Genomic DNA, 27,702 nt, shown 5'->3' with positions numbered 1-27,702 from the left:
CATTTGTGTCCGCGAATGTGACTTCCAAGTTCCATGAGAATTTAGTCCAAAACTCAAATTTTCTTTTGGCACCTGAAAAGTAGTAATTTTACGCATAATCACCCTTTTGCTTTGTTCAAGAAAACCTACTCTATATAGACAGCCTAAATATATGAATCTGCAAAAACATTACCAAGGCTAATGACTAAATTAATTGCAAGTCATTTCTCATTACAGATCCATTTTTAACAAACTTTCCAGTCTTGACGCCCCCATCTATCAAAAATCGTCAGCGTTTTAACACAATTCACCCAAATCAGCTAATTCCATAAATTATTAGAGTACAGAACTATTGTAAACCCTGAATCTTGAATTTATTATGAATGAATGGTGGAACCATTATTATTTAAACATTCGTAATATATATTTTAATAAATTATATTAACAGTACTTACTATATTCTGCATCAAAAACAACCTACTTGATCATACAATATGTTGCTCATGAAAGCCGATAGTCAAGGTTTGGCTAAACTCCCTTTTTCCAATGTAAAAAAAGTGAGTGTACTTGGCAAGAGTATTAATAATTTATTTGTTAGGTGTCGCCGATGGAGTTGGCGGATGGAGAGCATACGGGATCGATCCCGGTGAATTCTCCTCCTTTTTGATGAGAACCTGCGAACGCCTCGTAGAGATGGGCCACTTCAAACCCTCCGAACCGGCGGGCTTGCTCGCCAGGTCCTACTATGAACTCCTTGAACACAAGAAACCCATACTAGGTGAGCTATACTGACTACTTTACCATGAATAAATAATCTTGAGTAGGTATTCCATGTAAAATTATTTTTATAATGCTCTTTGGATTCTGGAGTAGAATAGATTTACAATTTTTTAATATGTCGGCCAATTTATTAATATTCTTTTAGTTTGCAGTCCATACAGGGTAGAAATATCTCGGATAATAATATACCCTCGATTATAAGACGCCATCGGGTATAAGATGCACCTATCTACCTAGTTGACATAAATATTGGATACCTATTAATCTTTGTCAGGAGACAGTTGGCTATTACTATATGACTATTGGTGCCAGTAAATCCATGCACGTGTGCAGATGCTATAATAGATGTATGCTTTTTACCATGTGTCACTAAAAACCATGTTGAAATAAGTATGTAAATATTAGAATATGGTAGAATATCTTCTGAAACTTTTTACTTAAGACTAAATGGATACTGACTCACTTTCCAGAAAAGATCTATATTAACTATAGCTATATATTGTCACCTTACTATGCAAACCTTCTATGTCTGTTTTATGTAAATTTTCAGTAGAGAGTTAAAATGTATTATTTAATACATTAAATAAAAAAAAAATTCTACGATATTTAAAGCTCACTCTTTTTTGATATACCTAGGTATCATAAATTTAAAACTTTTTTATTTATAAAAGAAATGTAATATATAATATGTTTTAACTCTCTCCTGAACGTTTACATAAAGCAGACATAGAAGGTTTGCATAGTAGGCCGATGAAATACTATATTATGTATAATATATAAATTTGAGTAGTATAAATAATTTTCAAAATATTTAATTTTGACCTTGGGTTGCAATAATTGTGGCAGGTTGTCTACCAGTGGTATTGCAGCTTGATGATTAAATTTGAACTCAAATGAAATAAGACCCCCGAGTCATTCATTGCGCCGTTTGACTGTGGAAATATGCATAGCAATGAGAAGTAACAGTCATTATTTTGCTATTGGTGAACTGTGTGACATGATGTCTCAACACTCTTGTCTACAATATAAGCTGTCATTATTCTGAGTTCGGTAGTAGAATCATTTCTCAATAAATATTTACACAGTACACTCGCCAGATTGAATTTGCACTTTCCACGGCCATTGTGGGTGAGGGGAGGAACTGGGGCATAGCTTCATTAATAACAGGCAAAATTTTTGCAATGGCAATCTTTTTGAATCTACATAAAGATTAATGTGCTGAAGCGTGTATTACATATTAACTAAATAAGATAGGGTACTTCTGAATTATAATGGTACCATGGATTTTTCTTATTTGAATGCACTCTAATTTGCAGTTTTCGTGCCTTGTTTAATTTGATGTGGGATTTAAAAACAATCCAAAACCTAATACAACCTTCCGTAATCTAAAAATAAACACCTACTTAGTTGGTTGTGTTAGGTTTTACTTTGTTTTTATGTCGAATAAAATTGTACATCATAGCACACACGATGTAGAAAAATCAGTGATGTTCTCACTTTCAAAAGTTTAACGTCCTGGAGTGGAAGTGTGTTCTACGTAACATCGAAGTCAGCGCTATTTAATTTTACACATTTGCCAGAGATGGAGTAATTCATTCACTGTTGTACTTTTGTTACGGGCTAGGAGTGGAATTTTCTACGGTTGATTAGAATCACAAGGAATTAGAAACGGTGGTTAGATGACAACGGGAAAACATCCAATTTTAAGTACCGTCATAAAAATTGATAAACTTGAGTTGCAACAATGCTAGCTCTCAAAGGTATACTTAAAATCAATAATCGTTAACACTGCATTTATATTTATTTAGGCGGCTAGGACAAAGTGAATAAATGCAACATCAACACAAATTTCATATAAAATCTCCCAAATTCAATCAATGCTGAACTCATATAACAATATTTCGTAACAATCATACGATTACTCTCCATACATCTTTAAAGGTTGTTAATAGATGAATAAAATATGAAAGATAATCGACAACTTGTGAATTTTATCATAAGCAACAAACACGACGCAGTGTGATCAATTCTGTTGACAACACAATGCATTTTTGTTGTCACAATGATTGTCTGTGTAGTGTGAATGTAGTTTGTTCAAAATCTACCAGATCTACGTACAACTATACTGAATTTTGGTTCATGTGTAATCACTGTTAAAGTTAACGCATTATTACTGAAGTAATTTAAGCTTTAACACAGTAAGCCATTCGCCAGAATAAGAGTACTATTTAACTTTGAGACAAGTAATATTGTTTACAAAATACTACTGAGCATTTCTGGGTTAGCGAGGTCAAAATTGCTTTTGTTAACTGCATTATCGAATGTTAATTATTTTACCAAAGTATTCAATGACAATGGATAACCAATTTTTACAGCATTATGTGCTTATAGTTGGCTTCATCTCCATGTTATATTGAGTAAAGCCTTCATCTTTTACTGTCCATCGATTTTTTGGAGTGAAAGACCTGATACGGATGATTATTTTAACCAAAGATAATTAATTTCTGGTTGACCGAGAAGACGGCAGATGTTTAACTTTTTCATGCTACACTGGACACCTTAAATTACAATTAAATCTTTAAACCATTAAAATACCGTCACTCTTTTGAACTCTTATCGCCACGGTAGAATAGTTCTGCTAGAGTTCCCATCTCTATCATCATCCGGTACGAATCCTGCATCTGGCAGAAATCAAATATTGTTTCTTTTCATCTGTCGTTGTTCCAGAGCATGGATGCAATAGGTAACAACCATTTCCCCTTTGATAATATAGCTTTCCCTCTGTAGACGCCCATATGCATAGAAGCAATTAATAATTTACTTTACTTTTTGATTAATTATTCTGTTATAACGTATATCTTGGCAAGAAAACCAAAACATGTAGAACCGAAATGAGCATCTTTGTGTTACTGAGTGTTACTGTGGTCACAGGTTATCTAAACAGATTTTTAGGTGGATTGGTTGTTTGCTTTAAACTGTTGAGTTCATGCGCTGGATCCAAACACATATCAATAACAACATGTGAACAACCCCATTGTTTTGAGCTAATCCCTCTAACCCTTGTTCCACAATAGAATAATTGTATTTATGTTGTGAAATTCGACATATGAAAGGTGTATTATTGTACAATAGTCATAGTTTTGTGATAATCTAGTCCAAACATAAAACCTCCTAAGTCCTGATAAAACAATGAATAGAGCGTTTGGTAGAAATGGAGTTGATTTGATAAAATAAAAACAAATAGCTCAGAAAATACACAGATACAACCGATGCTTGACAGTTGTGTAGATCTAGCAACTTTGAAGTATGTAATAAGTTTCGAGGCACAGCTGAACGTAAGAAAGTAAGTATTCTAAAACAGTTTACTCCCGTACATACTCTCAATTTTATTAGAAGTACGACTGAATTGAGAACAAAATTGAATTTAGATAGGACATTTTTTTCCGTTGGATAGAGGATCGAATAGTGATATAAGTTTTATTGTTAACTCAAAACTGCATTTTTTCAAGATGCTATAGTCTCGTTCCAGGAAGAGTGATTTATGCTGCAATTACATTATGATCATGTCACATGCTGGTACAGTGACAAATTTAGTCTATGGTTTGTTCATTCACGTGCGTCTGTTAAAATTACTTGCGATATTGCATTCATTGATACTATTTTGAACAGAGCTCAACCAGCAGACCATAGATAAAAGACGTAAATACTAGGCATAGATAATAATTTAATGGAAAATCCACAGAGAAAACCACTTAAAACAAAGAACACACGATTTTGACGTGAGTCAAAAATGTGTAGGCCTGCAGAAAATAGAAAAAAATCTTCACTGACTAGTGCGGTTCATGATGTAGCACGATACGCGTGAGGTGACCTCATTGTTCTGGCGATTTCGGCAGATTTTGCTAACTGACAATGTTTGTTAAAAGGTTCAAAATGTGCTACGGGATAGGAGAATCAATCTGATAACATTTTAAATACCGACAAAAACAACATTACACACTTTTTCCCGTAGCGGCTGCTTACTGTGACAGCACATAACGTGATAATAATGTATTTGAGGCATTAGATTCACATAAACAATGTCACAACTGATTGTATTGTTATACTGAATACTATGTAAATATGAGAAATAACTTGTCCCTAATTAGGTGAGATGACCTACTAAAAAAACAGTACCAATACAATACTTTAAATAATTTTTGTTATATTCTCGTAATGTTTGTCAAAAATTCACAGACTAGAAAATTTTACAAATATCAACACAATATAGACAATATCAATGTGTGTGTAAGTATGATAAACAAAAACAAAGATTAGGTTAGCGTAGTAAAAATGACAATCAAAATTACTATCGCAAACTTTAAACTTTACTATGACGTAGTTAATCACGGTCAATTAAATCATTATTGTATTCTCAATGGAAGTAAACAGACACTCGAACACATGCTGTTTTGTGTATCACATCTTTGTGCATATTTTTTTTTATGTTTGTATGTCTTAAATAGGAAGTTATATAGTGAGAAGGAAGAATTCAATGATAGCCGTTTATCTAACCAAATTAATAGACAACTTCCTTCGGTTAAATTGTCATAATACAGTTTATTTTTGTATATGCTTTGAAGACTTGAGTTTGAAGGTGATTTAAGACTATCTTTATTTGGCTGACATAGGGTATAGTAAAAAAGTAAAAACATTTAGCTAGTATTTTGTGGGAACAACACAATGTACCTAAGTACTTACCTAACGTTCTTTATAAAGAATTTTTATTATGTATACTAAACATAGACATATTGGTCTTTCTGAAGTGATCAATTCAATATTTAACCCAGGCGTTGCTATAATGTTACTTTAAGTTACACAGCCTTTTTGATTGTAAATATTTCAATTAATATCCAATTCGTCATCTTCATAATATTTTAGAATCATCAATATTACGTTTGTTTAGAGCTTAAGATCTGACATAAATAGTACATACTAAACTTTGTCAGTCAATTGTTTTTGTTTTCATTGAACTAAGGCTACCATATCGTCTCTGTTCTGGCAGAACACACTAACTGGAGAATACTAGTTTTGAGTAATTTGACTTTGAAGTTGTTAAAATGTTTGAAATGGTCTATCATGTGAGTTTATTAAGTAATTGTAAAAAGGATGACTTTAAAATAAAGACTGTTTATTTATTAAGAAGGTTCCAGACGGTGAAGTTTGAAATAAGGAACATTTTGGTATAACTAACTCAATATATAATTTTTTCGAATCAGTGTCTTCTGCCAGAACAGTGACAATATTGTGTAGATAGTGTTTGTTAGTTTTTAAAATTCAACGAAAACAAATAAGTATGATTGAAAAAGTGTGCACTATGTCTTCGGATCGCCATAGCATACCATAACTATTATGGTTTGGTTTAGGCAGGGTTTAATTGAATTTTAAAAACTAACCAGCACCATCCGCAAATTTTTGAGTATAACAAATTTTGCTTTATAGCGCCTGTACACGTGCATGGATTTACTTGCACCATTAGTGTGTATCTTAAACTATCGTGATAATAACTGTTTACACGTAAAAGTGCTGACTGTCTCGCACAATCTCATTCTTCAAACGTAAGCAAGACGCGATTTTGTCATTTTATGGTACTATTTGACAGTATGTGAAAATCGGTTAACCTCAAAATGAGTCATGTAGTTTGGTTTTTTACCGGCAGGTTCGCTACTAACCGTTCTACTGATCAGGTTCAGATTCAGGCGCAGATATTGCGCTGTCCAATTGTTTGCGTGAAAATTGAGAAGCTTCCTGAACCTTTTTGATTCATGCATGCAATCTTGCCATTTGCAGGATAATACGTGTTTACATGTGCATATTTTGTTATGACTGCGATAATACGTACTGTCAGCAGTAAGTCCATGAATGTGTAAACGGGGTATTAATTGTAAATAAACATAAATAGGAAATCAGGAATTCAATATGGCAATATTTTTTTACTTAGATTCCATTTATCTGTCTTTTTCTTTACAGCTATTTAATGGTTCATTTATCGTCAATAAGACTTTCGACTCTAATTTTTAATGTCTCTAATTCTACTGCGTCATTACCTTATCTATGTTTATGCTCGCATACCTATATTAATTTATTTCTATACAGATTTTGCAAATTAACTCATATCGGTCAGATTGTGAGAGAAATAAACAATATTGTTTTCACCATAATTTTAAATTATTAATTACTTAATAAAAGAGTTAAGCTGTCCAAGTCAATATTATATTTGATATATCGTAATCAAAGGTATTGAAACCTACTCTATAGACAGGGCGCGCTCTGAATATATTATGAAAGTAAAGCTGAAAAAATGATCATTTCGCATTTCAAATTCATTTGAAGCAAACTTAACACTGTTATCACCCGCATCTGTCATAGAACAACAAGCGTTTTAACACATTTTATATTCACAATTTAATATGCAGAACCAAGATATCCCCTGAAATATTAATTTAGTAGTAATGAATTATTATTATTTAAATGTTCAATCACAAAACAATTGCAAACATCAGTAGATATGTCAAATGTACACTGTACCAATACGTCATAACATGTCAGTTATAAAATATGAGAGTTTGTCGCCATTTTTCAATGCTATCAATTGAACGACACTTATTTTGTTAACATGTGAATATAGCCTGAGAATGAGAGAAGCAAATGCACTAAGTCCATTTAGTGCCTTTTCTCTGAATAGATGTATGTCTTTTTGACTTATAACATAAATTATCTCCGCCAGTTTTATAGATATAACTGTGTGTGTTTTTGTAGACTATAGAGCGTACTCTTAATAAGATTACCTCATCATTAAGTCAAAACAGCAAAATTTTGACTTAGTGCTTTTTCGCAGAATACCCACGACATGCAAATGGCGGGAAAACATGAATTCCAGGCACATAAATAATCATGATTCCACTGTAGGTATATGACATTAAATTCCGACCATATCTATTTCGTTGCTTAGTTAACAGTACTGCCCATTTGCCAAGAAGTTATGGTCTCTATATATTTTTCATGTGTATACATCAATATTGCTCAGTAATACCTAGCCGGATAAATGTTTTATAATATGACTAGATGATATCATTTTTACCTTAATGTCACTTTGTTATTTTTGTGATACTTGATTGCTATCATCCATTTATTAATTAGTCCTAACAAGGCGTGAGAGTGGGAGTGTGTTACAACTACCTTTGCATATTATGTCGGCATATGTATATTGCAATAATTTGTTGAAGCTCTCAGCAGATTAGATAAAATGGACTTATTTACACAGAAAACATCACACCCACAAGTTTAATAAAAATTATTTTCAAACGCCAAACAATTCTCGAAATATTATGTTATTTGACTGAAGTGAAAACCTTATTAAAACACAAAAAGGTGCAGGGTTTAGAGACTCTTTTTCACATAGCAAACATTTAATAAACATAACAAAATATGAATCAAGCTGTTCAATTATCAAATGTTCAGAAGTTTAAAGCCATGTCAAACAACATAATATATTGACTTTGGAAAGGAAAAAGGGCGTAATCCACTCAAATAAAATTTTACAGGAGGCACAACAACATTTTTGTTATGGTTTTCGGTCAAAGTTGAAATGCAAAATAGACATCACCTTAAAATGCATACCTAATTAATAATTTGGTTTTTATCTAATCTGAACATTATTATTTAGTTAATTAAAAAAAACCAACATAAATTATGGTTAAGTTGTTTTTCCGATGTCACTTCCTCCTTTCTTTTTAATTGTTAAATAAGCTAAATTTTAACAATAAATCGGCATTTGCAGCTTGTTGGATACAATGTGTATTTAGTCGTCTACATTGTTATTATGCAATAAAACCTATTTTGAAAAAACTGATGGTTACGCCTTTTTTCCTTTCTACAGTCGATATACAGAAAAAAGCAACCATCTCTATTAGATGCATTGCATTGCTGCAGTCATTGCAATATTAAATCTGTGGATTTCTACTAATCCATATTTTTTTTCGGAGATTTTATTTCAAGAAACATTATTATTTTTACTGATATTGTCTGCTGCAGAGCATTATTATTATTTTATGAACACCTGCGAAATGTAAGCCGATCAGAAAACAGGGCTGTCAAAATAATATTAAGCATTAATATTTTTAAAATGTTCATTTCATCATAGTTTTTAATCAAACCTGTGCAAGTACGTACTGATAACTTGGGTGGATTTTGTAGCAAACATACTATTGATATATATATATACGGGTATATTATTATTATAACCCAATTCAAATTGAACATAGGTTGATACTCAAATACTATTATAGTATGTTTATGATTTCGAGAAAATAATACGATGGTATAATTAATCCATATCAATTATTTGAAAACATTACATTCGCACTTTGCAAGATAACATCTAACTGTGTATATACTTATCTAAATGACGAATGACATTCATGAGTGAGCACGGCTGAAAGCTTGGAAATGTGTTTTTTTCTATTTCAAAATCTTTTAATTGTGTATTATTTTATTACAGATTCAAGGCCAACTTCATATAACTAATAAAAAATACTGTTTGTTTCTACGAATAAAAAAAGACAGGAAGGAAGATGTGTACAAATCGCGGCAATCAGAAAGGCCGGCAAATATGGCCGACAATGCGTGATACACAAACATAAAATACACAAAATTACAAACACATTCGAAGTTTGCCGCACACGTACAGACCACGTGATATTTGTTTACGCAAAATCGTCGCTTTTCAAAATGGCGAATTTGATTACCAGATTTTACTGCGATGAATCAGTATGTTTCTTTTTGTCTTTTTTTATTCGTAGGTTTGTTTACTATGTACACCGAGAAATTTCCATTTATAAAATCGGAAACGATTTTTACAGAAGAGTTTTGGAATATAATGCAACCAAAACTGGAAAAAATTCTATCATGGGTGTTGACTTCCTGAATTAGTTAACCCCAGGTCCATGCCACTACGTGAACCACAGTGGATATTAAGCCATTTCCACACTGGCAACAAGTTGCTGGCAACCTCATTAAATTTTACGATACTTACCATAATTGCTTAAGAAATTTTACGAAGATCATCATAATTATCGTAAAATCTAACGAGGTTGCCAGCAACTTAACTTGTTGCCAGTGTGGACCCGGCATTAGATGCACAAAACTTAAATAATATATATTATAAATAAAAATTTAAAATTATAAATATATATGATTTATGTCTTCGACAGCCCTGATGAAATAAATGTGAAATATGAGTCGGATCAGTCATAGAGCAAATTTATTAACACAAACAACTTTGACACGACCTTTTTATATTAACTAGTAGACCAGATATTATGGACCACCTGTTAAAAAATCATATTTTCAATTCTCAAGGCCAATTCTGTAGAACGTCCTCTTAACAATAACTGATGCAATAAGATCTATAACTCTAGTAGATAGATGGAAGGAGATTGTTGGTAACTCCTGTAATTTCAACGTTCACCATCCTCAATAATGATCAAAAACTAAGTGGTTGCATTACGTTGTGAATCCCAACTGCCAGTAAAATTTTCAGTAGGGACATCCAGGTAACTTTGTGGGGGATTTTGAATTAAGAATTTTTAAATGTAAATAATGTCGTTTGTCGACAAAAGTCAGTTTTTCTTTGTCATGTGGGTTGGTTGTTTTCTTTTTTATCTATATCCGCGTACAAGACATTGTGTACGTTTCTAAATCTTGTTTGTCTGAGGATTGGTTGTTAGCCAATATCCCAACAATTATTAGTGAGTGAAAACTTCACAATTTAAAGCAGCTTGATTCTTGTTTTGGATATGATTTAAAAATTATTGTAAAGCGAGACAGCACACCGCTGAAAGAATTTCTTAATAGAATTATAAAATATACAGGAAGTTATTTTTCAATTACCTCTATCCATAGTAGTATGGCATCGTATTCTAAATTCTTTAGTATCTTTATTGGCGTCGAAAGTAATTATATTTTAGAATTATCAATTGTTTCAAATGTCATTAAAATTTTCCTGATATTAATTTACTTAATTGAGTTGGATGATCAATCAGCTGTATATTCTATTCCAATTGAGGTAGGTATCGCTAGTGTAAATAATTCTCTCTGGTTTATAATAAACCGTGTTAATGTTATTTATGCGATACAAATGTATATAATTTTACACTCAAATTGCAAAACAAATATTAAAGAAATGAAAATAATTTGTTTTTCTGTATTATTCAGCACTCGTTGACCTGACTTTTCATTAACGCAATCATTCAGAAAACAAAATTCTCAAAATATCTTGTGTTTTGGCACTAAGAAATCTTGTTTATCGAAGAGATCTTCCAAAGTTATGTCTAGGCATTTAAAAATTGTGGAAAATGTATTATTCTATATTAGTTGATTTTCGACAACAAATTATTTTAAAAATTCAATTCTCTTGTCCATGTGAGAATCTTAAAAATAGAAAAACGAAAACGATGAATTATTTGGCACTGTCAAAATGTGTTTTGCACATTATTTTGTGTTATGTCATTATAATGTCACACCGTCACAAAATTCGTTTTATTTTTATCGTGTATATATTTTTGGATTGTACACATGTGCTAGGTAATTTGAAATATTTGTGTCCTGACATCTATTATATACGATTCAAAGTATTGCGTTTTATGGACATTATAATATTCAAGAAGTCATTCTACTTATGCGAATTGAAAAATCTCTGACATTCTTTATCTTTACAAGTTTTAAAATATGTGATGTATTAAAATTGATAATTGGGACGTTGACTATTTTCAAATTATGAATTACCTGTACCAATATGTCATCAAAGATTTAAGACACAATTAACTACTAACCACTATAGATAGATAGATGAGGTAAGCCTATTGCTGGTAGGTTATCTACCTGATTTTTTTTTAATGATGACCACACAGTGTATAGTATCCATTTTGCATTGCCTTATTTGAATCAGAAATAATCTATCATTCGATAATGGTGATGTAATGTGTAATAAAAAATGCTTCTAAAATGTAATTTATTTTTTTTGCAAACTAGTGTCTACTAGCATAATATAAAGATAAGCCTCTCAAAACATTTTACTTGAAATATTCTGTGTTGTGGTTTACGAGAGGCATAATCCAAAGGCACACCAAAATCAGATGCTCCTACACTGCCCATGTTAGTATCGAAGTAGTGAAATGTTTGCCTGTCTTTATCTAAAAAACCAAATCAACAGCTTATTTTTTTTACATTTTCTACCTGGAAACCGACTGCGAAGAATCAATTGATGAAAAATTCCATTCTACAACAAAAAAGATTAACAAAACAGAGTGGCGTCACCCTTAATCAACCCATCTGCCTCACCGCCGATTCTTGTGAGCTTTGTGCCTGAAGAAATATCTATCAAAATATTTTGTTTACAATTGATGTAAAACGTTAATCATCTTTTCCTATCCAAGAACCGATCATAATGTCTTATCTAGTATCTTATAAATGTACAAACTAAAGTTCATTTTATTAAGGGCTGGAAACAAGAAAGAGAGGGTGAAGCACCAGCGAAACAAGACACAATCTAAACACTCAGTGATAATGACACTAAACACATTTACCCCAACTACTTCCTGTTCATGGGAAGATTTCACATTAGATTTATTATTAATTACAATTATTATCCTGTATTTAGTCATTTAATCATTTTGGCCCCACTCGCTGGAACCAATTTCAAATGTAAACCTCATACTTCGATAAGAATTGAGCACATTATACTTGCCTCCAGTCTGACGTTGGTTATAAATATATTGAGTTTCAGAATGGAATGGGAAACGAAAATAGTTTCCAAATTGTTGTTTTGCGTACACATTATGCACTAACCTTTTTATCACATCACATGTGTGCCGGCACATGATTTGGCAGTGGTTCAAGTCATATGTTGGACTTAGTCACCGGCCGTAATTCTAAAAACAATTTAGGAATCTTGACGCGTTTACGTTTGGCCAGTGTTTCAACCCAAAAAAACAACTATTTAAAATGCAGTAAATATAATTTTTATGTCTACAATAAATCGTTATTTCTTATAAATATTCAATGTTTCTAAGTAATTCAACGTCACTGTGTTTCATTCCCAATTTGCATTCAGTTTTACCTGTTGGAGCAGTGATTCCAAATGTAAAATGTTTAAGTGAAAACATGTTCAAAACATAGAAAATTGACAGGATTCAAGTCACCTTGTCGCATAACAAACATCTGATAACTAAAACAAAAATATGAATCTTGAATGATGGATATATGTTTATGTTGATGGTAATTAAATATTTTTTTCATTATACATAATATCGTCACCGTTCAGGCAAAAGTCACCAACCCTGAAAATGGCAGTTTTGAGTTGAGTATGTCACCCGAAGCGTAAAATTATGTTCTTTAAGATGCAAAACTCACCACGGTACATCAGTTAGTAAAATTTTGCTTAAATCCGAATTATTTGTTTTTCACTAAATGACTTTCGATAAAATCTTAACAAGCAAAAGTCATTATAGGTGAATAGACATTATTGACTATATAAAAAAAATAAATCCTTCGTTATAAATATACAAGCAAAAGTCACTATACTATGGATGGTGAGTTTTACTGATCCTTCTTTTGGCTAACATTGTTCAGATTATTAACAAGCAAAAGTCACCAAACCATAATTGAGCTACCTTGCCTCCTTCAAAACCTTCCAAATGTTTTAATTAGCATTAAAAAGTAAAATTACCTTAAAGAAATTATTAAGAAGACATGAGAAAATATTTTAATGTAGATAAAACCTCAAAATCATTAAAATCTGATTTTTCCTGCATTTCCAAACTTTCAAATTGCGATATCTCAAAACTATGTTTTTAGGGTTGGTGACTTTTGCCTGAACGGTGACGATATGATATAACACATTATGTTTGTGTGGAAATATCGAGGATGAAAAATATGTGATAGTATTTTTTATACTGGGTTTCCTTATTTGATTTAATTGGAAATTAGGTTACTAATTATATAAGTTTGCTCATGCTGGGACTACTTAGAATGACTTACAATTTAAAATTTACTCCACCGACTTGTCAGTTTCGTCAGAATGGCCACACCTAGCAAAGTAGCATGACGTTAACTCCGCATCACACGTTTCCATGTATCGTAATTATATTTACAATTTTTTTTAAATATTAATTTAAAACTCTATGCTTGCACACGAAAAAGAATAAATTTCAATGAAAATTTATTCCAATACAAAAATAATAATATAAAACCACAAAAAGTTTATATTAGATTAAAAATCAATATTTAAAAAATCCTTTAATATTGAGTAGGTATTTTTATGGCATTTTCATCGCTGCCTTCAATATTTCAGTCTTTAAAATCTCGATTTATTGGCTAATGTTGTCCTTCTGTTGTTCCGATATCTACGGTCTTTCACATAACTTTCCCTTTCTCACTGAAATAAATCTGGAGTCGATGGAGCCGCACAATCGCACTGTCTACTATGAAATTTTCACTGCATTAGCACAAAAAATGAATTTAGTTGTATGAAAATTATTACAATTTTTGCTCATTCGTACCTATATCACATCAGATTGCATCGCACAATCACTTATTTTATAATCTTAATTATTAAAGTAAAATTGCGTGCAGTGGCTTTTTTTTATTATTGGAGCAAATTTGTGATGTGTGTTTATCTCACTTAGCTTGTGGAGAACATGGCCTTCGCAGTCTAGATCCTTTGTTGAATGAGGAAAAACTTGCAACTATTACTGTTTTAATAATAATAAAATATTGCCATGTGATGTATGCAGTTAATGTGGGAAATGTTTGAGAACTTATGCAATATAATAATATAATATTATATTGTTGTGTATTTACATTTTAAACTGGTAAGGCAAATTAAATGATAAATTTTCTATGTAATAAAGACATGACATAATTCCTTTATACCTGCTTTACCTCCTAAAATGATGACAATGTATCATTTTGCCATATATATTAAATATGCATACATAATGATGATAATAAACGCATGCTTTAAATTTATTTATCAGTAGGTGAGTACTTATAATGATGTAATTTTTTATCATGTATTATTAAGTACAAAAATCCTAACCTCAAGTATTTTTTTTATCACATACCAGCATTAATTGAATGATTGATATATTTATTAAATGTAGCGTATCTCCGTTTCCCTGTATACTCATGCTCGTGATGCGCAGTAGTTGAATACTATCTGGAAATTATAATTATTATAAATAGTGACATCTTTGATTATATTGTCAATTGGAGCCGATTTGAGTTGAATGAAAATAAAATCAATCTGAGAAATATCAAATCATCCTATTCAATGTATAACAAGCTCACAGAGGTATTCACCAAGCCAGTGATGTCGTACCGGTAGCTAGAGAACCTCTGGTAGCCTACAAAGTGGTAAAGAAGGCACCCGCGGTGAAAATTGCACAAATTTAAATGTATGGGAACATTAACATAATTGGTTAATATTTGTTTTACACGAAAAATGCACTGTAGTTTTGTTAATTTGATTCACATAAATTTGCCTTATTTCATCGAATGTGAGACACATAATATGTCTCCTATTTTGGTGTTTCTGAATTTGGAGTGTTGTATTTTCACTGTCAGAAATGATATTTTATGGTAAAACACAGAGATCAACCTTTAGTCGAAATGTGATTCAGAAAAAAGGGAAACTGAATCTGAAGTGTTTTCAATTTCTGATAGTGGCAGACAAAAGTACATAAATAATATATTGCCTTTCACCATCAGCATGACATCTTCATAATAAAGTTTTTATGATTTTATGGTGATTTATTTTAATTTTATTATTGGCATTATTTAAGTCTGCCTTAAAATCGATGCAATACAGTAAAACAAATAGCGTCTGTACACATGCATGGATTTACTGGCAATAATACCCCGTTTACACGTGCATGGATGTACTGTGCACAGTAAGAAAATGTATGAGGAAATATGTATTATCCTGCAGTTGGCAAGATTGCGTGCATAAATCAAACATGATTGGAAGATTCCAAATTGTGATGACTTATTGCGCGCAGGTAAGATTATTTTCGTTCTGCGCCTGCGAATATAGCGATAGAGAACATGACAGTAAAAAAACGAACTACTCATTTTGAGCTCCGATTTTCAATACGACCTGTCAGATAGTAGTATAAAATGACATCATCGCGTCTCGCTTACTCTTGAAGAATGATATTGGAGAGACAGTCAGCACTTTTACGTGTAAACAGTTATTGTCATGACAGTTTAAAATTAGCACAATTGCCGACAGTAATTCCATGCATGTGTACAAGCGCTATTATAGCGTGTAAATTAAACTATCGCGACAATGACTGTTAACACACAAAAGTACTGACTGTCTCGTCAATCTCTTCTTCAAGCGTTAGTGGAAATCGGTATATGTCAAAATGGTCTGCACAGTGTAGTTCGTATTTTTTTGCCACTATATTTCTACTGCGCGTGCGCAAATATGCCATTTGCAATTATCACGTGAAAATTCAGAAACCAGAAACTTGCACGATAATACGTGTTTACACTTGTATTTCTTGTTATGGCTGCGGTAATAGATGTACTGCCAGCAGTAAATCGATCCAAACTATACTGAAGTCACCACACCCGTTTACCATGAAGTCACGTAATGTTATAGTAATGTGATTTTAGCTTCAATGTTTAATCACCAAATATTTGTATTGAAGTATTCTTAAATATAATATTTTGTGATATAAAAACGATTAATAAAGTCAACCTTTTACCTTTATCAGTAACATAAGAATGTGTTTGAAAGTTGCAAATATTTATATCACACATAATGCTATTTATTATAATGTTTGAAACTTTCTCATTGCATTTTATTTTTCTGTTGTGTCTGTCACATGCCATCAATGTAGCATGTCAACTACACCTAATAGAAAGTAGTGTCCAATTCAGCATAATTGGTTTGTGACATTTTCTCTTCTGCAGAACATAAATTAATATGTTGACAGTTATTAAATTGACATTTGTTTTGTTTTGTTTCAGTTGAAGTAGTGACCATAACATAAATATTATACCTTTTGATGTTTTCAATATTGTTTAGTCATGTCATGGTAGATTGACATTGGATTATTTTGTTAGTAAATAGTTTGAACTATAATTAGAGAGGAATATAATATTATAAACTTTTTGTATTAGATGCCGCACGTGATTAGTGTTGGCAAATTGGTAGCTATGAAAAAATTAACATGGCAGCTATGAACTAGTAGTATAGAATTTATCAGGCAGTGGTGGAGGGTGGAGATAGGCTGTTACGATCCGACATAAATAGTCCACAATAAACTTTTATCAGTCATACATTTTTTTTTTTTAGAATTATTAATAACCATGTCCTTGCTTTTTCGTACAAGGTGGTTGTTAGTAATTTTGAACAATCACAAACACCCAGGCTTTGAGAAAAACACATAAATATTATTATAATTATAAACAGAACTCTCAGGTGGAAGGCAAGCGCCTTACCCACTGCACCACGAGAGCCGCCTGAGTCATACATATTTATTTTCATTCACACGGTACACTTTTGATGAATGATATGATAAATGAGAAGACACCCTGTGCCGGTAACACGGACACAGGTAGTTTGATTAACGGTGCTTGCATGGAGACTCAGATACAATTATGGTTTCCACGACGGTTGCACTGTACACGCTCGTGGTCTGCACTTAAGTTTTTGAAACAGTCTGTATGCTTGGAATTACTCGTTACATGACAGTCTGGTAACAAGCTTACACGCGCCCGTTGTCTTGAGTTAACTGAATGTTATTCAATCACGGTCGTCTAATGACCCGTAACTGCTGGTCACCTGGACTTGCGACAATAACTTTGGATTTGAGGTAGGAGGGAAATATATTGATGAAAGCGACCATAATTGGCCCAACCGCAATTATGGTTTGGTTTAGACAAGGTTTAATTGATTTTTTAAAACTAACGAACACCATCTGCAAATTGTAGTCTTCGTTCAATTAAACCAAATACGAATGACTGGCAAAGTTCAATGTGCACTATTTATGTCAGATCTTAATTAGAACAGCTTACCTCCACCCTTCGCCATTGATATCAGGCATGTCCAACTTCAAGTAAATGTGATCTACTATCCCGTATAAAAACTGACAGTAATCTACCGCACTCCTCCATTGTTATTCTCTAACTTAAACAAATGTATTATATTTGGGTGAGGACACAAAAACGTTAAAACTTAAAAATTAAGCAACACTCATATTTCTTTCATCATCACAAGGAAATTCTCTGGCTTTGATCTTCTTTTGGGCACTCAATGCACTAATCGTCAACCTGTACTCCTAGTGGGCGAAGTGCCTATGCAAACTACACCTCAGTTAAAAGCAGGGGGATTCCATTATTCTCTTTCTTTCGCTCCTGCAGCAGACCATGAGTGATGCAATACGAATCAAATGATATGATAAGGTCTGCCTCTTGGTTAATTCCATGATTGGCATATATTATTGGCAATAAAAAATGACAAATTTCGAAGAGGAAAATAATAATAATATGAGGATGTGAATTTATTGTAAGTAGGTTAGGTTAGCATGATATCAGTGGAAAAGAGACAATTTTTTGACATTTACCTCGACCTATAAAAAATAATTTAATTACTTACGTACTTAAGAAATAAATTAAAACATAATAATTATGCAAATTGTTTTAGAAAAAATTACAAATATAGGTATACAACACAATATTGCAATGTAAAATGTAAAATGTATTAAATTATTAATTTATGAATCCTAACTGAGAAATATATGAATACAACTGAGACTGAAGAAATAAAGAATATTTAGAAATCTCTCAGAAACTATTTGTCTCACTGCCCATTTTCATAATCTCAAAAGGTTGGTGGATGTTTTTCAATTTACAATTAATCAGCTATGACAGTTTTTCATTACAAAATTGCTGTATCACTTCATCACATTGACCATTTACCCAAATGAATTTGCCAACCGCTACCATGGTGTAGAATAAAATATTATTCTTCGTTTACCTACCTATCTTTTTGACATCCATAATGACCAGGTCTATCAAAAATCCACATGTTATTTTTCAATGTTCGAGCAAGTGGGTTACATCCATTTCTCGTAAAACAAAAATCTCTTAATACAACCGCCATCCTGTGGAGGCCCATATGATCTTCTAAGGATCGAACATCTTTACCACCATCCAATAGAAACTCTACAACACTAACTGATATAGACTCATAATATAATATGTATAATCTGTATCAATACCCATTTCTTTTGCACCTCTGACTACTCTTAAGACAATTGCTTAATTTTGTTACTTACAATTTTCAGGAAGCAGCACGGCGTGCGTGATGATCCTTAACCGCGAAACGAGCGTGATGTGCACAGCAAACATCGGAGACTCTGGCTACATGGTGCTGAGGGGCGGGCGGGTCGTTCACCGCTCACAGGAGCAGCAGCACTACTTCAACACTCCCTTCCAGCTCAGTCTGCCGCCGCCTGGGCACGGGGCTAACGTTCTCAGTGACACGTAAGTATCCCCAAATAAGTTCACCTCTCTTTTGTATTCTACCATATTGTGGGTGATGATTCTGCGGTATCTGTGCTATATGATTGAAATCACCAAAATATCCACACACAAACTTTACATCTATCAGTATTGTTCGACATTATTAACTGCTTCGTTTCATGCTTTCAGTTGAAAAATTTCCAATTCAGTTATTTTACCCTGTCACCTTCTAACATTGAAGCATAGGAAAAGCACTAGGTTATACCAATTTGCTCGGTCCAGCACCACATCCTCCACTTCTTGCCAAGTCACACACATGCAACGTGTAGATCGTTCTTGCAGTAACACCCCAGGCTTAATAACGATACTGGAATCCATGTTACTGTTCTTTTAATGTTATTAAATTTTGTAGTAAACCTAGTTATCTGTTATTTAAGTTATCATTATTTTGTTTTCTCCTCTCTCATAGTGTGACAATTATGTCAATACTAAATATTTTCTCTATTATATATTAAATATAGTAATTTTATCATTGTGAGCATTGCGCATTTAGCTAATTTCGCATAGGTTTTTATATTTAAGGCCTAGCGCAGGCATTTCTCATACTATTTGTCCGTCATTTTTTACGTCGAACAAATGTATCTTATTGTGGACGTCGCCGGTGCGCTTGTACCATTGCCTGCAGCTGCAACCATGTGCATATACACTCACCTATCGTGGCTAAATCCTGTCAAACCTATCCTGTGTTCTGAAAAAGATTTTAACGTTTCACAAAAAGCAATCGGGACCCATTGGTGACGGTAGACAGTATATTATTTTGGTGTATAAAGGATTATCCAGTAGCTACAGTGAAATTAAATCTCATCGTATTGTATTCAACGTGTCGAAGTATCTATTTCATGTATAGTCACAATACGTAAACAGGATCTCCCTTGCTTAATGTGCCACAATGGCCAATAGGTCAGTCACTGCGTAAGTAGTAATGTTATGTCACAGTGACATATTAGGCAAGTGACATATTAGGCAAGTGACCCTCAAACCAAATGAAGCGTAATTGTTTTCAATTCGTAGACTGTACTTTGTCATCAGACTGTTAATACAGCAATAAAGTCGATCATTGCAGATCAATATAAGTAATAATATCTATAACTAACAGTGGATATCGAAAAATGAACCATGTCTTACGATAATTGTTATAATATTTAAAATTTTAATTTCCTAAAATATTGTGTTCGAGGCAGGTATAAAAACACTGTTTAATTGCAAATTAATAAATTACAAAAAGGTAAATACAGCTATTGTACATATTGTCAGTTTTTATAATTTAATGATGTTCTGAGCAATATAATAAATGTTCTTTATCTCTTGAGCATACTATTTGTTTATTCAACTCGATCCTCTGAAGACATGAATAAATGAATTGTTTAAGCCAAACCGATTAAATCTAGTATTCCTAAATTCCTAGAATTTTAAAATAAAGTTACTGTAGATTGTTCGCTGAGTGAGATTTTTACATTTTAATATAGAGACTGATAACTAATATAACTTGATGTGCGGCAGTTTGAGCAACTATTCGCGAGTGCAGAACTACGAGGTTCTTAGTATTTTGTCAAAAATAACCACTTAGAGCTTTGTAGTAGTAGGCTCGTGTATTAGCTTCACTATTGTCAAGGTCTCACTTCAAGTTATAGTGATCGGTGGTATATAACTGACATATCATACGGTATTTATTATTATCATTGATTTAAGTAAAATGCAATTTTATCATACTAATTCCACTTTTATTATATAACTGAACTGGTTTCATCCACCTGAGAGGGACATTTCAGTGAATATACTGTGATAGCTTAGTTCCAAATTCAAAGAGCAGATAATAATTTATGTTTATAATGCAAATCGAGTGATATGGAATTCTTCTCTGCTTCCGTCATATTTATTCGCCGGATTAATTAAACTGATGATGTGTTCTGCCATCAGGCCAGAGTCGGCGGACACTGCGGAGTTCTCGGTGGAGGAAGGCGACGTGATCCTGGTTGCGACGGACGGCGTGTTCGACAACGTGCCCGAGCCGGTGCTGGTATCAGAGTTGCGGAGAGCGCAGGGAGAGGCCGACGCTGCCACCTTGCAGGCTGTGGCCAACTCCATCGCCTGGATGGCCAGGAATCTCTCATTCGACGGGGACTTCATGTCTCCCTTCGCTAAGAACGCCCGAGAGAACGGAATCGATGCCAGAGGTACCAAACTATGATTAAAATCTCGTTAATATGATAATTTTTTGTGTTTGAAGGCCAAAATTTGCAACAAAAATGTAATAATTTAACATTTGTATGATCTCTATATTGTGTTATCACAGCAATCTGGAGAACTAAAAATCTCCCCACTCTTTCTAATATCTCTATGCCCCCCCATTTCATGTACATACCTACATTGAACACTTTACGCACAGCCCAAAGCATAAAATCTTCCAAATTATTGTAAGGCAATGAATAGGAAGAAAATGCTTATTTTATTAATACTATCGACCGAAGGTACTTGATGGAATTTGAATTTAAATTCTAATAGATTTAAGTTTTGTACTATTCCATTTGAGTCGTTTTTTGCGACCCGGGTTTCGCCTTTCGGCATCTTCAGGCACTATGCACTCACCAAGAGGTAAATACACACTGACAACGAATACAGTTAATTCTAACTTATATAATAAATTAATACAATAAAGTAGGTAAAAACTTTAACACCTACCTTTTAAGTCAAGGATCACAATAAAAAAATAACAAACAAATTATGAATAGTTGAAGTGTTTCTAAAAAACCCCTATCACTAATAATACAATCAATCGGTGCTTAAACATCATCAAAACCCTGATAATAAATAGATCATTAAATAATAATCAATAAATACTACATTCAAGAGGTGTAAATCATCAATACTGGGAAAACAATACGAAAACAGAAAATAGAAGTCGTACTGAAGGTGACATCTGTAATATTGGCAACCAAACTTCTTTGTCAACATGTTGTACCACTTACAATGGACAAACACACAGTACATTATTTTTGAAAATATGGTAAAATCTCGATGCAACGAACTAATTTAGGCAACTAACTGGTTTAACTAAACAAATAGACAATGTTTAAATTTTGTAGAAACAAAAAATCCTATTTACACATTAGAATTTTGGCCGGCACGCACTAGAAGTCATGCCACATGACAACAGCACCAATTACCATGCACTATGTGATCATATCGCACCGTGAGTGTAAAACCATAGCAAGTGCAAATTTTTCAATTTCGAGATTTAAATGCAAAACAACTGCAAAAGTCATAAACTTGATAATGTAAAATTGAAGTTACTGCAAACTTAAAAATTTTCATTAAAAAAGACAGATATTTGGGTTTTACAATACAAAGATTTACTTCCATTGTTAATGTAAAACCATAGTATCTGCAAATGATTATCCATGACTTATTGTGAAACCCGAGCATCAGACGCATTCTTTTGGTGAATGCAATGTGGCATTGTTTTTATTATTGTGATAGCAGGCAATTATTGAAATGATCAGTGTTAAGACTTTGATAACGCATCCAGACGTATTCTACAACACATTATTGTTTCCTTTGATTCAAGTAATGTAGTGCAGTGTATTTTGTTTTTATCAAATATGAGTTTAAGGATTCGAATGATGGTGGAATTAGCTTTAAAAGCTGAAAAACTTCTAAAAAGGTAAGACTTTGTGATAAATATTATACTAAAATGATATACAAAACTAACCTTAATATTATTATTGTTATGAAACTTATTATTATCGACTTATCTTATGTACCTATGTATTTATTTTATGCACCTACAATAATAAACTCTTTCAATTAACACAACAGTATATCAATCAGATCTATGATATTTTTGTTTTTGCAATGTTACAAGTTTTCAAAAATGTGACAAGTACATTTCCTGATGCTGAAGAACCCATGTTGGATATAGGTAAGGATGCTGCTGGTTTGCAAGAGGAACAATACCCATTATAATATAAGCTTTTTTCAACCAAACAAGGACCTATGTGACTTTTGTGAAAAATATAAAAATTGCAGTAGCGAAGAGAAAAATATAATTCAAGTTAAATAATATATGACATTCATCAAAAAAAATAAACAATTATCGAGAACACAGAAGGCGAAAGACGAATAAATAGTATGTTGCTATAATCTGCAGGCCGTATTATCAACACCAAATGCCCAGATATCAGTGCTATATTATAAAAGAAAGCTTTCAACCTATAATTTTACCATCTTACACACATTAATAATAAAAATGGTTACTGTTTTGTTTAGCATGAAGGGACTACAAACAAAGGGGCCAATGCAATTGGTTCTTGTGTTGTAAAATTTTTGGAAGACCAATCAATTGGGAAGGAAGTAATTTTTTATTCGGATAATTGTGCCGGACAGAATAAAAATAAATTTATTACAGCAATGTATTTATACGCCGTCCAGAATTTTAATATCCCAAAAATCACACACAACTTTTTGGTCGTAGGACACACCTAGAACGAGTGTGACTCTATAACACTCTTGCATAGAGAAACAAAAACATAGTCTTGAAGTCAGGTCCAATTTATATACCAATACAGTGGATTCCAGTGATTCACTGGAAATTGGCACTGACGAGATTTTTGATTTTCACAAGTTAGCAAATGAAATGGGCAATAATTTTCAACTCAACAAAAATAGTTAAAAGGTTAGTTGGGTAGACATTTGCGTTATTGAAGTGAGGAAAAACAATCCTTATTGCCTGTTCTATAAAAATAAGTATGAAACAGAAGTGTTTGATGTAATAAATATTAGAAAACGTCAGGGCGGACGTCAATCAGTACAACTTACACTACACAAAGCATTTATAAAACCACCTCGGATCACCGAAGCAAAATTAAATGACTTGATTTCCCTATGGTCATCAAAAGTGATACCAGAAATACACCACAATTTTTATAAAAAAAACTTTCATCTACACATTTAAATACAGATTCAGATAATAATTGACGTCGATAAAATTAATTATAAAAACAATACAATTATTGTAATTTGCTATTTTTATTTTGGTTTAAAATTGTATGCATCTATTTTAATAAACTATAGTTAGTAAGCTTAAAATATCAAAATATTATAGGTAAATATCATTCTTGATTTATTTAATAATAATATAATATATTATATTATAATGGTATTACCAAAGTTCCCAATAAAAATCTTACTGCAATTTAGGTAACTGCGAAATATCAACATTTTCTATGCATCATGAAAGTGTAAAACCATAGCAACTGCTAAAACTTGTAATCTTGATGGATTTATATGAAAAAAAATAAAATTAATAAAAGAACATGTCATAATGTATACATACACCAAATATTATGGTTTTATTTTAGAAACTCTATCCTGACCAAATGAAAACTTCAAACCCTTATATCTCCAAACTATGTAATTTGCACATACGTTGGTTTTACACTCACGGTGCGATATATTCTAATCATGCACCGAACATTGTTTACGAGCGGTGACTCTTCAATTTGAATATGCGGACTATTACAGATCAGAAATTTTATCCGTTAAATCGAGGTCCACAAAAGTGTGTGTTTTACTGCATTGCTGCAGTTATAGGTCTCTCAGCCAGAGTTGGTGCAAACACAGATATAAAATATTGTGTGTATTGGTGCATTTCTGAGACAATGGGCATTGCACAACGTCTACGAGAAACAGCCGTTTGTCTTGCTTACGCCTACTTATTGGGCGTATAGCGAAATGCGTATACGTTGATGTCGATTTAAAAATTTGAAACATCCTTTTTTGTAAACAATGCGTCTGTGTGAGTATTGCTTTGCCTCAACTCTTGGTAACACATCTATACTACCAAGTGAATAAAAATCAAAACAGGTTCGATAAAATGACAAATAGACACATTTTTTGCTTCATCAATTAATTAAGACATGTTTTTGAATGTCTAACAACTATTATTTGTTTTTTTAATTTACATATAGGTAATTTATGTTTGGGTGATTAAGTATTCTGTGCATGTGTCATCAATTCTATTGTTCAATGTCTGTTAGGTGAACTTTGATTGATAATGGATGTATGTACTCACCTCAGACATGTCTCTTAACCTTTATTAGAAGCTGTGAGTAATAATTATTAGGGATTTCCCAAAAGATAACATGTTATTATGTTACATAACACCTTCATTAACTACTGAATACAGATTCAGATTGACACAATTTAGTTTAACATTAGATTTACAAATTAATTCCATATTCAAATTTTACTTATGCGTCAATGACATTGAGCTACTTTACAAGCTGTTTGTTGGCGAATTTAAAAGCGGGCGATTCAGCTACTGCGATTGTGATGATGACACACAAAACTTTCCATTCGCTGAGAAGCCAACGAGCTAGCGACTACTTTGACAGAACATAGTTCGTTTTTTTACCGGGAGGTCGCTACTACGCTCTACTGCGCAGACGCATTAGACCCACACGCCAGCGTGTAAAGTTGACCAGCTTTCAACTTTTCTCGGTAGATTGTTTTCAATCTGCTTGTTAGCTTGTTCGATGATGACATTGGGCGACTTTACAGGCAGATTGTAAATTTGCCAACAAGTAGCTCAATGTCATTGATGCTTTAAACCAGGGGGGGGCAAACTTTTTGGATGGAGGGCCAAATTCAAGAATTCAAAATGAGCGGCGGGCCGCAAGTAAAATATCATTTTTAGATATACACTATTTATTATCACGAAAAATAAACATTACAAAAAATTAATGAGAAGAATGAAACTGTTTTAATGTTGTTGTGAAAATGTTGTAATGAAATTAATGAGAAGAAAAAATATTTTTTTTTAATTCAGGTGTTAATTTTGTAGTTGATATTCTCAAAACTGCTTGTAAATGGGCATCGGAGATATTTGACCGTAAAGGATTTTTATTGAGGTCCATGATCGAAAATGTTTGTTCACATAATATATAGGTTGATCCAAAAATAACGAACATTTTTCTTGCATAATCTTTAAGTTGGTCGAATTTGTCTGAATGAGCTCTAATAATTTTACCATATTCTTCAAATTTATATTCTGGTATATTCAGCAACTTCAAAGTTGGAAAGTGGTCCACGTTGTTATTCGATATTTGTCGAAGGAATAACTTGAGTTTTAATTGAAATCCATTCAAACTTTTTACCATATCATGGGCATATATTTTGTTTCCTTCCAACGCGGAGTTAAAAGTATTTAAATGTGTCACGATGTTCAACGTAGAAAATAGTGGTTACATAGTATAGACGAGATGCAAGGAAGACGTACTGAGATAATACATTTACAAAACAACAAATTCTTCAAATTTTAATCTATTGTCAATATTTTTTAAAAAAATATAAAAAAGTTATTCGTAATCAGAAGTACAATTAATGATGGCGGGCCGCAAAAAAATACCCGGCGGGCCGCAGTTTGCCCTCCCCTGCAATGCCTGCTGTAAAAAAACACTTGCCAATATTATGTCAATATAAATTTAACTGGTTCATGTATTAGTTGCAGTGATATTATGTATCCCTATTGAATAATTTATTAATCATCGATGTTTTTATTTTTCCAGGTGGAAAACCTGATGACATCACAGTGCTACTAGCGACGGTGGTATTGTGAAAATCAATCACACCTATGGAGTAATTATTTAAATCTAATAATCAATCATTTAGTTACTATTACGTCATCTAAATTTCATTTGTATCATAGTCAAATCACAACTTGAAATGGATTCATACAAATTTATTTAAAAAAAAAAAATAAAGAAACAAATCTAACGCTATCTGATCATTAATTTTTATCTGTTATATATTTGTTTCTTTACTTTTACAATATTGTATAAATACATAAATATAATTTTAATAATTTTATCTTTTGTAAAATGTTCTGTGATTTTTCATTTTTACATTTTATATTGAACATGTAAAAATATGAATTAGACGTTTAAGTTATTTTAGTATTAGTTTTGAAGTATGAGGAACAATCTGAGCGTATGCTATAATTATTATAATATCGTTTCTCTCTGGAAACTGTTTGCAAAACAAATTCTTATGCATATTTTCAGACACAGTCGAAAATTGCCCACCATAACATTCCCGCCGATATTGAAAATTACCTCTTAAAATGTTCCCAGTGCCGAGCTTACTGTGAATTCTTGTCACTTTTCTTTGTTGTTAAATTAAAATATAATGAAGAACAAAATATTTTATAATCTGCAATCTAATTGTATATGTCGAGTGCGAACGTGCCACCAAAACAAATTATAATATCGTCACAAGATAATATTGCTGGTAGGACTTTTGGAGCCAAAC

General features: G+C 32.4%; 1 protein-coding gene across 1 annotated transcript in view; it reads left to right on the top strand.

Moving 5' to 3' along the window:
• Nucleotides 1–27,143, top strand: part of LOC147073846 (protein phosphatase PTC7 homolog) — a 29,050-nt gene extending 1,907 nt beyond the window's left edge. Inside the window, exons 2-5 of the mRNA XM_085944340.1 lie at nucleotides 578–757; nucleotides 19,158–19,356; nucleotides 21,313–21,569; nucleotides 26,961–27,143. Of these exons, the coding sequence (XP_085800466.1) occupies nucleotides 578–757; nucleotides 19,158–19,356; nucleotides 21,313–21,569; nucleotides 26,961–27,010 (686 nt within the window). The 3' untranslated portion in view covers nucleotides 27,011–27,143. The remainder of the gene's footprint in view (nucleotides 1–577; nucleotides 758–19,157; nucleotides 19,357–21,312; nucleotides 21,570–26,960) is intronic.
• Nucleotides 27,144–27,702: the final 559 nt, after the last annotated feature.

Source organism: Rhyacophila brunnea, unplaced genomic scaffold (assembly GCF_057557595.1).
Source record: "Rhyacophila brunnea isolate RB1 unplaced genomic scaffold, BYU_Rbru_1.0 scaffold_17, whole genome shotgun sequence".
Lineage (NCBI taxonomy): Eukaryota > Metazoa > Arthropoda > Insecta > Trichoptera > Rhyacophilidae > Rhyacophila > Rhyacophila brunnea.
This window is presented reverse-complemented; position numbering and strand designations above follow the sequence as displayed.